General features: G+C 41.9%; 1 protein-coding gene across 1 annotated transcript; it reads left to right on the forward strand.

The window, feature by feature from the left end:
• Nucleotides 1-8875: 8875 nt before the first annotated feature.
• On the forward strand, nt 8876-9487 carry LOC149225658 (uncharacterized). Its single transcript, XM_089379981.1, has one exon. It carries the CDS (start codon nt 8876-8878, stop codon nt 9485-9487), a length of 612 nt encoding a protein of 203 aa, XP_089236107.1.
• Nucleotides 9488-15702: the final 6215 nt, after the last annotated feature.

The raw sequence follows: 15702 nt of genomic DNA on the forward strand, positions 1-15702 counted from the left end.
ATATCCACCTAGATCATTTTTTGTCATTTGGACAACAACATCCAAGTGTATCTTTACTTCAGTTGGATTTTGATTAAACTGTGAGTTTAATGGAATCTATGATTGTTCCCTTTTCTTCAACTTGAATTTCTACATCTGAAATTTTTGATACTTCCTTCTCCATGAATTGTTGTACTTTTTTTCCAACAACTTGTTGTTTTGTTTAAGCTTCTTAATTTCCATAAGTATTTTTTCACTGGGATCCTTAAGGCGAGAAACTTCTACATTTTTGTCCATGATAATTTTTTCAACTTCTTTTCGCATATTTTGCATTGATTTTTGGTTTTCTTTAAGAATTAACTTTGAGATATCTTTTATGTCTTCTGGTGTTACAAATTTGGCTCTAATGTAATGTCCTATAATGTTATTGTTTTCTTCTTATAGGAAAATGTCAAAAACTTCTTCCTCTTATTTAAGATAAACGACCCTAGTGATTCCATCAAGGGTGAACCCAAATAATGTCATTATCATCACAAAATAAAGATTTGATGGTGAATTGTGACACAAAAGGTATAGTTGTCAATACTCAACTATAAATTGCTTATGTCATATTGTTTTTCATCCTTGTCTATCGTTTCAATTATATTCGACTAAGGAACCACTAATTGGTTAGCACATTTAATAATAATATAATTGTCATCTTGAGTGGTAGCAATAGAGACAATAACATCCCTTCCTTCAATTGTTCCTTCAAGCTTAAATAATGCAAAAAACAACTTTGATAATTTTTTTACGAAATCTTCTATTAGTAATCTCCATTTTACTTTTTCAAACTTCATAATATTTTATTTAATATTTTAACACTTTTGTGATTTAGGTATTATTGGTATAATATCCTTCATCCACTTCAAAATAATTAATTTTACTTAAACTTTAGCTTCTTAATTGAAGAGTAATGCCTTTTTCGCACTTCAAAACTTTAATAGTGATGAATGTCCCTTTTTTTCTAAATTAAAGTTCTTTTAATAATAATAAAATATAAAGTTCTATGACTTTAAATTAGAACTTCTTCATCAATACTTTTTCTTGGTAACTTTTATATAAAGTCATAAAGGAGGCAATGTCCTGTTAGCACTAATCATCGTCATGAAATCTCATTATAAGTGGCACCCATGCACCTTCAATTTCCTTAGCTTAACAACTAAGACAACATTCTCGATATGTTTGGATTCCTTGTTCTATATCCGCCTGCTGATTTCCATGTACATTTTTCTCATGCTCCATTTGATTCGTCTGCCTCTCCCTCAACGTTGGCAATTTATCTGGATATACAACCCTCCCCTACCTCATTCCATTCCCTACAATTTCTTGGAGCAGCTTCGTCATTCTCTCATCCCTCCTGACATTGTTCTATGTTACCTTGGATTCCCTCTTCGTCCTCCAGCCTACAACAATGGTTCGCGAGCGAGGAAGAGTTCAGTGTGGTGATGGTGGTCAAGCTCGAAGGTATCCCACTCACAATACATGGATTGATGAAAATATCAAGATCTTTGACCCCGACATCCATGTGCATATCTATCGCACAATAGCCTTGCTAGAAGCCGATGAGAGAAGGTGCATAGGCGATGGGCATTGGGCCGTTTGAAACTTGTTGGATTATTATCTGTGGAAACAGGAGCAAGCCAGAGAGGTGGCGAACAGAGGGTGGTGGAGACAAATTCCCAGTGAACAGCATTCGTCAATCTCTATGCCAGTTATCCACATGCTTTGGAATTTTCTTCCCTCATGTCCTTCTTTCACCTTCTTCCTCCAACTCTCAAGATGGCTTTGGCTCCCATTCCTTCTCTCCAACATCTCATTACCCTTCTCTAAGGTATATGATATGCAACTCCAAAGAAAGGTGGGCCAGGAAGCAGAGACAGAACAAGCTCAGTAGTAATCAAGCTCATATAGTTGCCTCATTGTGGAGGAGAAGCTAGAAGATGCACTACTCAAAAGATGATCAATAAGGAATGGGAGGTCTCCTTAAACTCCAAAGGCAACCATGTGGTCGTACCAGACAATTCTTGTCTTTCCTACTCTTTCTCTTTACAGTTCTAACCAGCACTCAGGAAAACAATCGTAGGCATTTTTGTAACTCTGTTAACATTTTTTTATGTTATTTTCTTGTGTATGTTCTATGGACCAAGTATTTCAAGTCATATGCTTTCATGTAGGGATCATCTGGTTTACCCTTGATGGGAAGATGGACCCAAATATTCCATTACATGCATTATTATGCTTGCTTACGAAAAAATATATCCACCTGGTCCCATGCTTGTTTACGAAATATATATATATATATATATATATATATATATATATATATATATATATATATATATATATATATATCCACTTACATACCTTTAACTCCTTGGATAAATTCCTCCCCATAAAAATATATAACTTGTCATTCATGTCATTTTTTACTTTGCAGATATCATGGGAAATTATCATGGACTACTAAAACCACGAGCTTGTAAACAACCAATTGCAATGTAATGGCCTTGGGTTAAAGTTTCATGTAATAAAGGATAATAAAGGCAAAATAAGACCAAGGTCACGAGACACGTATTCAAAGTTGAATCTTGGGAAAATGCTTTAGTGGGCATCACTTGTGGTTCAATAATGGCTATGGAAATTAACAAAGGAAAAGAGGCAATAATTGGCATTTAATTATGAGAGATAAGGAAAATAGGAGAAAAGGAAGGTGAAGAGACACAAATTTGTATGCAAAGGAAATTAGAGGAAAATGAAGGAAAAGAGAGACATCAATGATAAAAAGGCTTCAGATAAACAACTCACAACTTTTCTCATTTTTTTCTTTGGATCAGTTTCAGAGAGAGAGGGAGAACAAGCAACCAAGAAAAGGAAAGCAAGGGAATGCAAGGAGAAATTTGGATCAACAACTTCAACAAGAAGGTTTTGTAGGTAACAGATTACATATGTGATTTCCTTGCTGGGATGTGAATGCATGGTACATGCATTTTTTTATTTGGTTCATTTCTTGTCATTGTCAATGGTTTTTCCTGTTTTGACAGTGGTTTAAACCTTGCCTTGCCAATTCCTAGATAGTCATAGTGTAGATAGTCATGGTGTGATGGGATTCATTCTTGGTTGAGCTTTGAATTGCTGGAAGCTTTTGGAACCAGGTGAGGTGGTCTCAGGAAAATCCCAAGGGTTGGGGGTGGAGATGGTTTTCTCCAAGAAGCCCTCAATAGGTGGGTGGAGATAGGAAAATTCCTCAAGGTATGGTGAAGGTTTAACCTTTGGATTCCTTGTTTGGTTATGTTTTGGTTTATACCATGAGATCTCACATTCATGCTTGGAATATGGCACGGGGGTGATTGGCCAAAACAAATATTTGGTTAAGCCCAATCTATGGTTGGGTGGTACGTGGAAGTCACTAACTTTGTTTGCTTTTGAATAAGTTAAAATGAATTATTCCAATGTAATTAATGATAACATGTAGTTGTTATTATGCATATTTTATGGTTGATTTGTCATGATTTCTATTTTATTTATATGTTGGTTATAAGCATGGTTCTACGGTGTGCTCTAGTTATGGCTCTTGTTCATGATTTTATAGTTTATTGAATGGTTGATGAATGCATGGGCTAAAAAATGATGTTGCAACTAGCTTGAGAGGGCATTGAGTCTTCTTGGTGATTCTTAGATGAAGTTCAGAAGTTTATTATCAAATATGCATTCATGACCTATAGCTTTCATGTTTACCATATGCTTAACGAAATGGCTATCCATGTGTTAGGCTGTTCTGGTTAAGATCTTGTTCAATTTTTGAATGGTTAGCCTTGCTATCATGTTATTTATGTTTCTTGAAAGTTACAAGCAGTTCTGGGTAGTGCTATGGAGGCTTCCCTGAAAAAGTGGCATAGATTTCATGACCGCATGCATAGTACAGGGGATTTTTTGTCATAACCGTAGGTAGGCAAGCTTATGGGTGTGGTTGGAGCCTCATAACCGCATGCACATTGTGTCAACAGTGTGGTTGGGGTGTTAAGTCACTAAAAAAGAGTTCCATATCAGGGATTGATCACCCAGGGTGGTTTTCAGGCTCCTAAGTGATTTGTAGTCCCTGAGGGATGTCAGTTTATGTTCGGATAGTCGGCCCCACTTCCATAGCTGGAAATTAGAGGTCGAGTTATGTTACAGTGGCACTCAGCTCATGTTTACCCTATAGAGCTTGTAAAAATGAGTAAATATGGGAGGGGGAATTACACATAATTAATGAGGAATCAAGATTATCTTATCTACTCTTCTTTTTTCGTAAGTATAGTTTTAACTCCATGCCAGTCAAAAGGACATATTTCCATATTTACTATATGCAGTATGTCCTTTTGACTGGCATGGGCTCTGTGTCTATTCGGTTTGAAATTCTGGGGTTATACGGGGTTTGTGCCTCTAAGTTGGCCCCTCTGACCTTCTTCTTCTGGTTTGGTTTGATAATATTGGGGTTCGAGGATGGGTTGTCAACAACACCGCCTCTGGGCTTAGTTTTACTGACTCTCCCGGGGATGGGTCGAAGTTTTTCTCCCTGTATGTTTGTTGGCCCTAGAGCCTTATGTTTTTATCTGTCTATTCTACTAATTGTTGTGCCCTATGCCTCTGTGGAAGTATTTATGGGGTTAAAATTGTGGGTTTGTGATGGTTTGGGTACGGGGACAACACTTATGGTGTAAGTCTCGTTGGTCTCTTAAATTCTTCTTTTGAATGCTATGATAAGTGGTTTTAGGTTGTGGAAGTTGTGTCTCTGTTTGGGTCAGATGGCAAGGATTACGTGCATGGGAATAAACGGGAGGAATTTCCTCAAATTTTGTGGTGGAAATCATCGTTTCGTGCTTCTTCCTTGGCAGGTGTGCAAGGCGGTAGGGTCACCTAGAAGCAAAAGGCTTCTGAGCTTGGCCCACCTCATGTACAAGCAATTCGCCCTACCCAGCTTTCCACTGCACACTATGAGTTCTTGGCAATGGTGTGGGCAGAAACTGCTAGAGGTCGTGGTAGGAGAACCAAGGCAACTGCGAAGGAAGATCATCTAAGTTCATTTGGACAAAAAATTGGGGCCGCAAACTAGTCTCCAACATCATGGATGATGTGGCCACAACATACCGTGAAGGGACAAGCGAGGAAATCAGGCAGTTAATTGAGGAATGGGAAGATGACTTGAACCGGCAGGCTGGATTGATGGACATGGAGGTGGAGGATTAGCGGGCTATGGTGCATGATCCAAGGCAAACCCGTGGTCATGTTAACCAGTTTAAGCAAACTTTGTACCTATACTGGTCCATGAAGGGTATCTTCAAAAAGGCCTTGGAGAAGATCTCTGTGAGCATGGAAACAATGGTGCAGGACTTCTGGAAACTACAGTTTCATCTGCAAAAACAAGATGGCTGCCTTCGACGAATTGAAGATCACCTCCCTTGCCTTCTCTCAAATTAAGTGCTTCCAGGATCCAATGCTAAGGATCCGGCTCCGAAAGAGTCTGTGTCTGCCGAGGGAGAGGAGTAGTTTGCTAGCTGGTTTTAGTTTTGTTTTGTTATATATGTGGATAGCTTTTAATTTCCAAAATGTTGTTTCTTATGTTCATAGGAAAATAATATTTGGGCAAGGCAAAGACATAAAAACTTCTATAGCTTGGGTAAAAAGACTAATTATTTTTTGTTACCGGATGGCTTATCATGCTGTTAGGTGGCCAACAGACTTGGTTTCCCTCTAGGAAATTTGAGGCCACCTAACTATTCATATGTGGATGTAACTTGCTTATATTTTAATGAAAATGGAAGGATCTACCAAGCTTACAAAAAAAAATATAGTTTTAAAGATATTTGGAAAATATCCCTTTTTACTTTCACATGCTCTTTCTTAACAATAATTTGGCACCTTTAAACTTTTTTTCCACAATCCTATATTTGTTTGTAGAACTTTTATCTTTCACTTTTTCTTTTTCTTAATTACAAGAATAAGTGTCACCAAAAGTCTAAATGTTTTTTAAGGACCTAGAGAATAGGGAGACCTCTAAAAAATGATTAGACCAATGGTTGGATTAGACAACAAATTTTTTGTATGTTCGTTTTCATGCAAATATATTTAAAATGTATGAAATATAAAGAAATCCACAGATAATATATAAATAGTATATAAGTAATTGACAATAGAAAATATGATAAAAGTAAAATTATGATCTTATATATTTATATAGACATAGTCTAACTTATAGACAAAATAATTTTTTTCATCGGAATCTATCAATACAATTTCAAGTAAGAATGTGATTTTTTTGTTGTTTAATATATATATTCTAATGCATAAATGGATTCAGCACTTTCAAAACCCCTAGAGTACTCGAATTCTACAATTAAACAACTTAAACTTGAGTTTCTAAAAATCTCTACCGAATTTTAATTAAAATTAACCAAAAAATATACTTTAAAAAAGATTATTTCATTTATAAATTAGACTATACCTATTATATGTGTGACCATTTATGAAAGGACGAGGGTTGGACTGAAGCGCTCTGCATCCTCAGCCATGTAACCCCGCTGACAGGGGTTTGCAGGCCGTCCCACGGCCCTGTAAAACCCCACCCTCTCCCGTACCATCTCCACCCTGGACCGCTCTCGATATCTGTGCGGGCAGCTGGCTCACCTCTCCCGCGCCCGTGATCCTCTCTCTTACGGTTTTAACCCTGCCCTCAGTTTTTACCCTCTTTTACCTTGGTTTTTTTCCTATTCCTGGTCTCCTGCACTCCGCTGCATCGGAACGGCGCCCATCCGGATCGGCCGACAGCTTGTGAAGGCGACATTTACAAAGCGGTTAGTGGGAAGAACGGCCGCAGTTTCACTTCCAGATCGGGCTCTACAGGCTTATTCCATCTGTTTCCGGTGAACCCCAAGCGGTTATCTGGCATCGAGGAGGGTTTTGGACGGTTACCATTTTTCGTTGGAAGCAGGAAGCAGCTGTCGACATGGATTCGGAGGATGTGGACTACTCGGGGTCTCCGCTGGCGGACAGCTCAATCTGGCGGTCCACGTTTTCTTCTTCTGGGGGTATGCTCAATGGGAGCCTGTCTATTGGCTTGGAAAACGTCCCCCCCCCTCTGACCCAACACCCCCCTCTGAATTTTTTCCAGGTGAACCCTCCTCCTGGAACTCTTTCGCAGTCCCCTCCCCGGCTACATTGGGTTTTTTGGCTGATTGTATTCATCCCTCCCCGAACGGAGTTCCTCCCCCTCACTCGGACCCCCCATCCTTTGTCCCTCCACCTGTTATCCAGGCTGCGACCCCATTCCCTCCGGTAACAAACCCCCCCTCCTCGGTTTCAAACCCTCCATCGGCTCCCTCCGCCCCCTCTGGCAGCTATCACACGGTCCCTCCCCTCCCTGAAGCATTTCCCCCCCTGAATCTACCCCCCTCCCCACCCCTCCTGTTCCTCCCCCTGTGGGCTCACAGTCTACCGCTATCCCGGGCCGTATGTCCTCCAGGCTTGCCAAGAAGCAACGCTGCCTAAAATCCACGGCGGAGGACGCTTTTCTACGGCTGGAAGAAGATATCCGTTGGGGGGAAGCCATGGACCTTGCTGATTGCGTCCTAGTGGGTGGAATCAAGGGCAGGCGTGTATCGGCTGCAAAATTAAAGGAATGGGCGACTGAGATATGGGGACAATACCTGGTGGAGATTCCTACGGTCCAGACTTTTGTGCGTGGGTGGTTCGCACTCAAATTCGCTCGGGCGGATCACACGAGCTGGGTCCTTTCATCGTTTTGGCACTTTGAAAAGGCCCTGGTCCTTCTCAAACGATGGACGCCATTATTCGACCTGGAGACGGAGATCATCGGCATAGGGCCTGTTTGGGTCAGACTACCAGGCTTGCCGCTGCAATACTGGTCAGAAGATATCTTTAAGAGGATAGGCAACGCACTTGGCACTTTCATGGAATCTGATAAATCCTATCTAGCAATGGGCTCATTGGCATACGCAAGAATCCTTGTGCACATGGATACCAGAGGAGGGGTGCCGGAAAATATCAACATACATTGGAAATCTTCTTCAAGAACACAGAAGCTTGACTACGAAGGCCTCCCCTACAGATGCAGGAGATGCCACCAAGTGGGTCACCTTTTCAAAGACTGCCCCCTCCTTCAGAAGGTCGAGCAGACGGCACCTGGTTTGGATCCGCACACGACAGGAGGACAGCCAAGCCCCCCTGGGGATCTGGCGCGCAGAGTGGACCATATCATCACTTCAGACACGGTGGAGGCTCCCCCTGCTCCTCGGCGCAAGAAGCAAGGCTCAAATTCGGCTCGGCCTCCTTCTCCTCCCCTGACGCGATCCAGAGCTGCGAAGGGTGCAGTCTTCTCCTCGGGTACGTCCTCTATTTCGTCTGCCTCTGTTTCTCATATTGCATCTATGTGTTTATCCTCTGCGGGTATGCCTCCTATTAGAGTCCCTTCCCCCTCCTCCCCATCTGCTCTCGACCTCGTAAGGGTTTCAAACCCCCCCAACCTCCCTTCGCTATACGTCTCCTGCACCATTCCAAAAGCCCCGGGCTTCCCCATCCCCTCCCCTTCCCCTTCTATCCCCCTCAACTCCTTCCCCTCGCCCTCCCCTTCTGTTAACTCCTCTCCTCGGTACTCCACCCACTCGACTACCAAACTTCATGTCTCGGACTCTATAGGGCTGGCGGTGGAAGCCCTTGTCCTCTCGCCTAAGCAAGGGAGGGGCCGACCTTCAGGTATGACCATTGCTCGAAAACAAATGGAGGATGAGATCCTTCGTGGAAAACAACAAACTCTCCACAGGGCCCTTAGAGCACAGGACACCCTCCACCACCCCCCTCCATGATAATTTTGTCTTTCAACTGTAGAGGGCTGGCCAGCCCTGATAAAAAATCGGCCCTAAAGCGTCTTCTTCTTTCAAACCCTGTGGATATTATCTTCCTTCAAGAGACACTATGTAAAGCAGACACTGCAACCTCCCTTCTAGGTTCATGGCTGCCGGGGTGGTCCTTCACAGCCATTGATGTGTCAGGAAGATCAGGAGGTATTGCTTTTGGATTTAAGAACAACTCTATCAACATCAAAAACATCTGGGGAGGAGTGGGTTTTCTGGGGGCTGATATTTATGCAAAGGACATGGAGGAAAATCTCAAAATCATAAATGTTTATGGCCCCTGCCAAAACAGAGAGCTATTCTGGCAAAAGCTTCTGGGATCCCCGCTCCTACTAGATGAGAATATGATCTTGGGGGGTGATTTAAATTTCTCCATGGGTTTCTCTGAATCCTGGGGTCACCAGGCTCAAATCGACCCTCTCTCCGATTTTTTCAGTCAACTGCTTGAGGATTTTCACTGGATTGACCTCCCCTCCGCAAAAGTCCAGTACACATGGAGGAACAACAAAACAGGGGACCAGAGCCTAGCCAGGCAGTTGGATCGATTTATCATTAAATAAGGCCTTTGTAATCTACACCCTAGAGCCAGACAATGGGTGGGAAGTGGAGGGATCTCGGACCATAGACCAATATATTTGGAAATGAGTGCAAGACAACAGTCTAAAAAAGCCCCCTTCAAATTCAATGCAACTTGGCTGTGGGATCCCACCTACATCAAACAGATAACGGACTTCTGGAACGCACACCCGATTCGGGAAGATGAAGACCCAGCTATTGGTTTCATCAGAAACCTCTCAGAGCTCAAAGGGGTTTCAAGAGAGTGAGCAAAATCAAAGAGGCAACAAGATGATCAAACTATTTCTCTAGCGGAACAAGCTATTGAAGCCCTCGAATCAGGCTCAGATGGTACTTTCCTGTCCCCTGAACAGAAGTCCATGTATGAAGACCTCATTAAAAAGAGGACTCAGATCCTCAGAGACAGGGAGGACTCCTGGCGACTCAGAAGCAAAGCAATCTGGCTCAAGGAGGGAGATGAGAACACAAAATTTTACCATCGGTTTGCAAATGGACGGAAGGCAATCAACACTATCTGGGAACTACAGGATGAGCAGGGATATAGGGTGAGCAGGCATGGAGAACTTGCACACCTGGCCACTTCTCACTTCAGAAATATATACAGGGCCCCAGAACAGGCAAGTCTCCTTGAAATCATGAGGGTGGCAGAACACTTTCCTAGGTTTGTAGATGGGGAGGATGCAGAAGATCTCACACAAGATATTTCTTTGGAGGAACTTGAATCCACCATCAAAGGTTTTCAGAAGGATAAAAGCCCGGGACCGGACGGCTGGACCATTGAATTCTACTCAGCATTTTTCGAGCTGCTGGGGCAGGACATCCTCAATGCTTTAAATCATTGCAGCCAAATTGGATCTATCCCCTCCAGTATTAAAGCCACTTTCATAGCCCTTATACCTAAATCTGATAAACCTGTGTCCTTTGATGAATTCAGACCTATCTCGCTCTGCAACTGCCTCTATAAGATATTGGCCAAAATTCTAGCAAACCGGATCAAACCCATACTCTCAGCCCATATTTCCTCTGAACAATTCGCTTTTCTCCATCGACGTCAGATCCATGAAGCAATTGGCACTGCCCAAGAGCTTCTTCACTCAATGCAAAGCAAAAATCTGAAGGGTATGATCCTCAAGGTGGACCTATCAAAAGCTTTCGATAGGGTAAATCTTTTATACATCAGAATGTTACTCACTCATCTGGGATTCCCTTATGTCTTCATTAAGAGAATAATGAGTTGTATCTCTGATGTCCCGTTCAGCGTCCTCCTCAATGGCTCCCCTACCCCTTTCTTCACTGCTGAAAGGGGCCTCCGACAAGGGTGCCCACTCTCCCCCCTACTTTTTCTTCTAATCATGGAAGGTTTAAGCAGATTGATAGCATCTGAGCATAGAAGAGGGAGACTAAAAGGGGTAAAAATCTCGGACAACTGCTTCCTTACACATCTACTATTCGTGGATGATGTATTGATCTTTTTAAATGGTAGCATGGCTGACACTTCGGCGCTAAAATATGCTTTTGATCTCTTCCAGAAAGCAACAGGGATGGCTATAAATATTCAAAAATCCACCATAACGGAGCTCGGTTGTACCCCTCAAGAGGTCATCTACATTAAAAACCGCTTCCCCTTTCAGATCCACCCTATAGAGGAAGGACTAAAGTATCTTGGCTTTAGGGTGAAACATGGAGGATACAAAATAGCAGATTGGATCTGGCTAATCACCAAAGTGGAGAAAAGGATAAATGTCTGGTACAATCGATACCTCACGAGGGCAGGAAGGCTCACTCTTATCAAAGCAGTCTTGGAAGCTACGCCGGTGTACTGGATGTCTCTAGCCTGGATTCCAAGAGGGATTTTATCCAGGCTTCAAAAAATTTGTTGTAGATTCTTATGGAAGGGCAACAGACCAGGAAGCCTCTTTGCATGGGTAAAATGGGACACCATAGCAAGACCAAAAAGATGGGGAGGCTGGGGAATAAAGAGACTAGATCTCTTCGCAAATGCTCTGGCAGCCAAATTGGGCTGGCAACTCCTCACAGCAAACAGCCTCTGGACGAAGGTCGTTATGGAAAAATACATCGCCCCAGAATGCAAATACAACTGGGTCTGCAGGGAACAAAGAGGAGGTGGAAGGCATTCAATAATATGGAAAGCGGTTTTAAACTCTCTTCCCCTTATCCGAGAGGGCTTAACCTAGAGAATCAGACGAGGAAACTCTGTCAGAGTTGGCATTGACCCTTGGGTCGGCTGTGGAAACATGCACTTACTTCCAGACCAGCTCCTAACTCACCTCAGGGAACAGGGAGCCACACAGATTGCTCATATTGCAGACCAGGGAAACTCTTCTTTTATCCACCAGGCCTGGAGGTCCTCACAAGACCTGCACATACCCGAACAGTGGAGACAAACATGGGAGTTATATACGGAGGCGCTCTCACAAGCACAGGTCAGAATATCGGAGGATGAGGACGAAATTGTTTGGGCATTAGCCAAAAGCGGTTCTTACACCCCAAAGGAGGGATATCTACAGCTCATGCTGCCAATTGCACCAGACAACATTCAGCAATGGTGGAAATCTATCTGGCATCTAAAAGCAGCCCCCAGAACTCACCTTCTTATGTGGGCAATTCTCTTCAATAAAATACCAACAGGGGCAAACTTAAAAAAGAGGGCTTTTCATGGTCCCTTCTGGTGCCACTTATGCAAAAGAAACGACGAAGACACTGAACACCTCTTCCTCTCATGCCCGGTGGTCAAGGAGCAGTGGGCTTTACTTGCCACAAAATCCCCCTCCATCCATATATGGCAGGGCCAATCTATTAGTGTTGCGTGGGAGAATTGGCAAACTCTTCATACAGGCAGGGACAAGAACATACCCCTCCTGATGTGCTGGTCCATTTGGACAGCCAGGAACAGAGCCATCTTTGAACAAAAGCCTCCGTTGTGGCCCGTCCTTATTGCTCACCTTCTTGTTGACCTGGCTCTCATTCCAGATGATCCTCCACCTACTCCCCATAGGACCATCACCCCGGAGATCATATATAAAACTTTTCCCTGGGCCTATTTTGATGGCTCAGCCCAAGAGGCTGGCTGCGGGGGGGGAGCCCTACTTTACCTGAGAGAAAACCATTGCTTCTCGCTGCAAATACACCTGGGAAGGGGCACAAACAACTATGCTGAGCTATCCACTGCAAAACACCTCATAACTTTTGCACATGAAAAAGGATGTACAAAACTACAATTGTTTAGAGATTCACAGATTGTCTGCAATTGGCTTACCAGGAAATCATCATGCACTGTTTTCTCTTTGCGACACATTCTGGAAGGGGCACTCATACTAATAGATGCTTTTGATACATTTGAATGTCGGCATATCTACAGGGAGCGCAACTCTCGGGCGGACTACCTATCCAAGCAAGCAGCGCAGAGGCAAGAAGCGGACTGGCTGATACAAGAAGACCTGGATGGAACCTACTTTCAGCACTACCACAGGCCCTTTGATGATCAACAGGCACAAAGGGACACTTAGAACTGAAAGGGGTCCCAAAATGCACAAAGTGCTGGTCTTTTTTTGCTTTTTCATTTACATGCTATTTAGTCAGAACTGTTATTATGGACAGCATCGTTTTTTAGTAAACTGATATAATCACCTATCTATATTTTTTTGTATCTCCTATCTGGGGGACAGTACTCCCAGCTGCACAAAACATCAACTATATATGTTTTTATTATATTTGGACTGATACCTCTCCGAAACTCCCTGCGTGGACCAACAGTTCGGAGAGAGGATGGTTTTTTTGATATGATCGTACATCTGTGTTCTTTACAGTTTATCTTTTTTTTGAAACTCTAGACAGTCTCCTTCAGAGCTTATTGGTGAGACACACTGTCTCAGTATGCATATGCACAGCATCTACAGAATGTAATTTCTCTTGACTAATAGAAATTACGACTTTTTCCACGGGAAAAAAATGTGTGACCATTTATAAAAAGTCATATCATTTGAAACATATTTATTTATAATTATTAATTATATCATATTAATTATTATTATTTATATTTATTTTATAAATATTTATATTCGTTGAAATTTTTTTTTTAAAATCACATATTAATTTTATCAATTAAAATAATAATAATAATAATAATTATATAATTTTATATTTTAAAATAAATCAAATTAAATAAAATATAAATATTATACGTAATTTCTTTGTTCTATATAAATTGTTTCGAAAATATATATATGGTTATGAAATAATTGCTATATTTTATATTGAAAAAGAAATATATATTCATTCCATTAATTTTTTTATATAAGGTAATCAAAATTAAAAACCCATATAAAATTCAATCACTAAGCTATCAAAGAAGAGGAAGGAAAAAAATTAAATCACTAAATTATCAAGGTACCAAATGAGGAAAGCAAAATGATCATGATGTTATGGGTATTAAGTTTATGGAAAGTCTTTGTCCCCAAAAAATAGTCCTATCCTTCTCATGATCATCACCTATGGGTTCTTTTTCATCATTATCCTAATGCATTTTAATTTTTTTTTTTGAAAATCTAATTTATTTGACTAGATGGTATTAACGCATTTTAATTTTAATAACATTATATATATATATATATATATATATATATATATATATATATATAATGTTTTTGTAAGACACTTCATTTTTCGTTTAAAACTGGTTAAAGAGAAAAAGAAGAAACACATTTTATACATCATTACAGTGTCTAATAATTACTTACTAGGTTTAAAGAGAATATATATTTTTTAATAATGAATAAAGAGTTCACACAAACATCATCTAATAATAATTAATGTAAACACTAATTTCAAAACATTATATTATTAATATATTAATTATAATTATAATATTATGACTCTGATCGGGGTGCGAGTCGGTGGTTGGGTAGCCGGACAGAGGATTAATGGATTGTACTCCGAGTACAGTACCACCGCTCCTCACACACTCAAGGCGATGGGTATGGTGGCCCTTTACATGATGGCATGCAACAAAGATGGGAAAGGTGGCAACACGAGTTATGATAGTGTTGGCCCTAATAGCAGCGAAGGGAGGAAGTTGGGTGTTGTTGTTCGGATCGCTTATGGGCGGGGAGACTGGTGCAATGGATGGGTTCGGCAACGCCACCCATAGTAACAAGTATATTGATTGTTTGTGGGAGTTAATGGGTATGCATTTAGATATCTCTCAGCCCTCGTAATGTTGACCGGTTTTGGTTTTTGTTCAAGGGAGAGGGGAAGTGTTATGGGTGAGAATTGTGAAATCGAACAGTGCTAGAGGAATTCGGGGCAGTGGCTAGTGGCATTTGCCTGGTCTTGTGTCTGTTTCTTGCACCCGCTTGGTATTTTATCCATTTCCCTTTGCTTTGAATTCCTTCTTTTAAGCATGGGAATCCTGGAGATACTGGACAGAGCGCTGAGTGGTGCAACTCGTAGGGGTCCTACTAGTATAGGTAGAGAGACAAGCCTAGGGGGTAGAGTATGTCAATCCACCTGCAGTCTGGATGATATCTCTTGCTTTAGATGCATGTGTAGCCATAGGGAGATAAGTAGAAACCTCAACATGAGGGAAAAGGTTGAGAATTATGGGCAAGAAGTCTAGCAAGGGAGTGGAGCTGGCTATGACAGGCAGATACATGATGGAGGTGTCATGGGGCTCAAGGATGAGGGGATGATTGGGTTGGGTTCTCTGTGTGTGTCCTGGGCAAAGGGGAAAGGGTATGCTTGCCTTGGTCGGCTGAGTGATGGAAAGTGGCAGCGCTCACCAACCTGTAATTGGGGAGCGAAGATAACCTACTTGAGGTTGAGAGGAGGTGTTTGTGGTGAAGGGTAACCATTGGGGTTGGTAGTGGGTCGGCCCCCTCCAGGGAATTGACCTACGACCACGAAGGGCCCAACACTGCAATTAATGGGGGAGGGGAGGAAGAAGGCGGGTTGGAAAGCTGTAATATTACCACCTAGGTGCAAGGCTACTGTTATATTATGTTAAATTGGCACTAGTTAACGACTTGTTGCAATGAACAGGGTTGGGACAACAGAACCATGGCTCGTCCTATGAAAACCCGTGGTCATGGAAGAAGGGCCCAAGCGACTAGGAGGGACATGGACCCAGGCACGTCTGAGATCCGCAAAGGTAGGAAATCTGTGGAAATACTAATTAGTGAGG

This window comes from Pinus tabuliformis, chromosome J, assembly GCF_031772625.1.
Source record: "Pinus tabuliformis cultivar Carrire ecotype Pingquan chromosome J, CPIR1, whole genome shotgun sequence".
Classification (NCBI taxonomy): Eukaryota; Viridiplantae; Streptophyta; class Pinopsida; order Pinales; family Pinaceae; genus Pinus; species Pinus tabuliformis.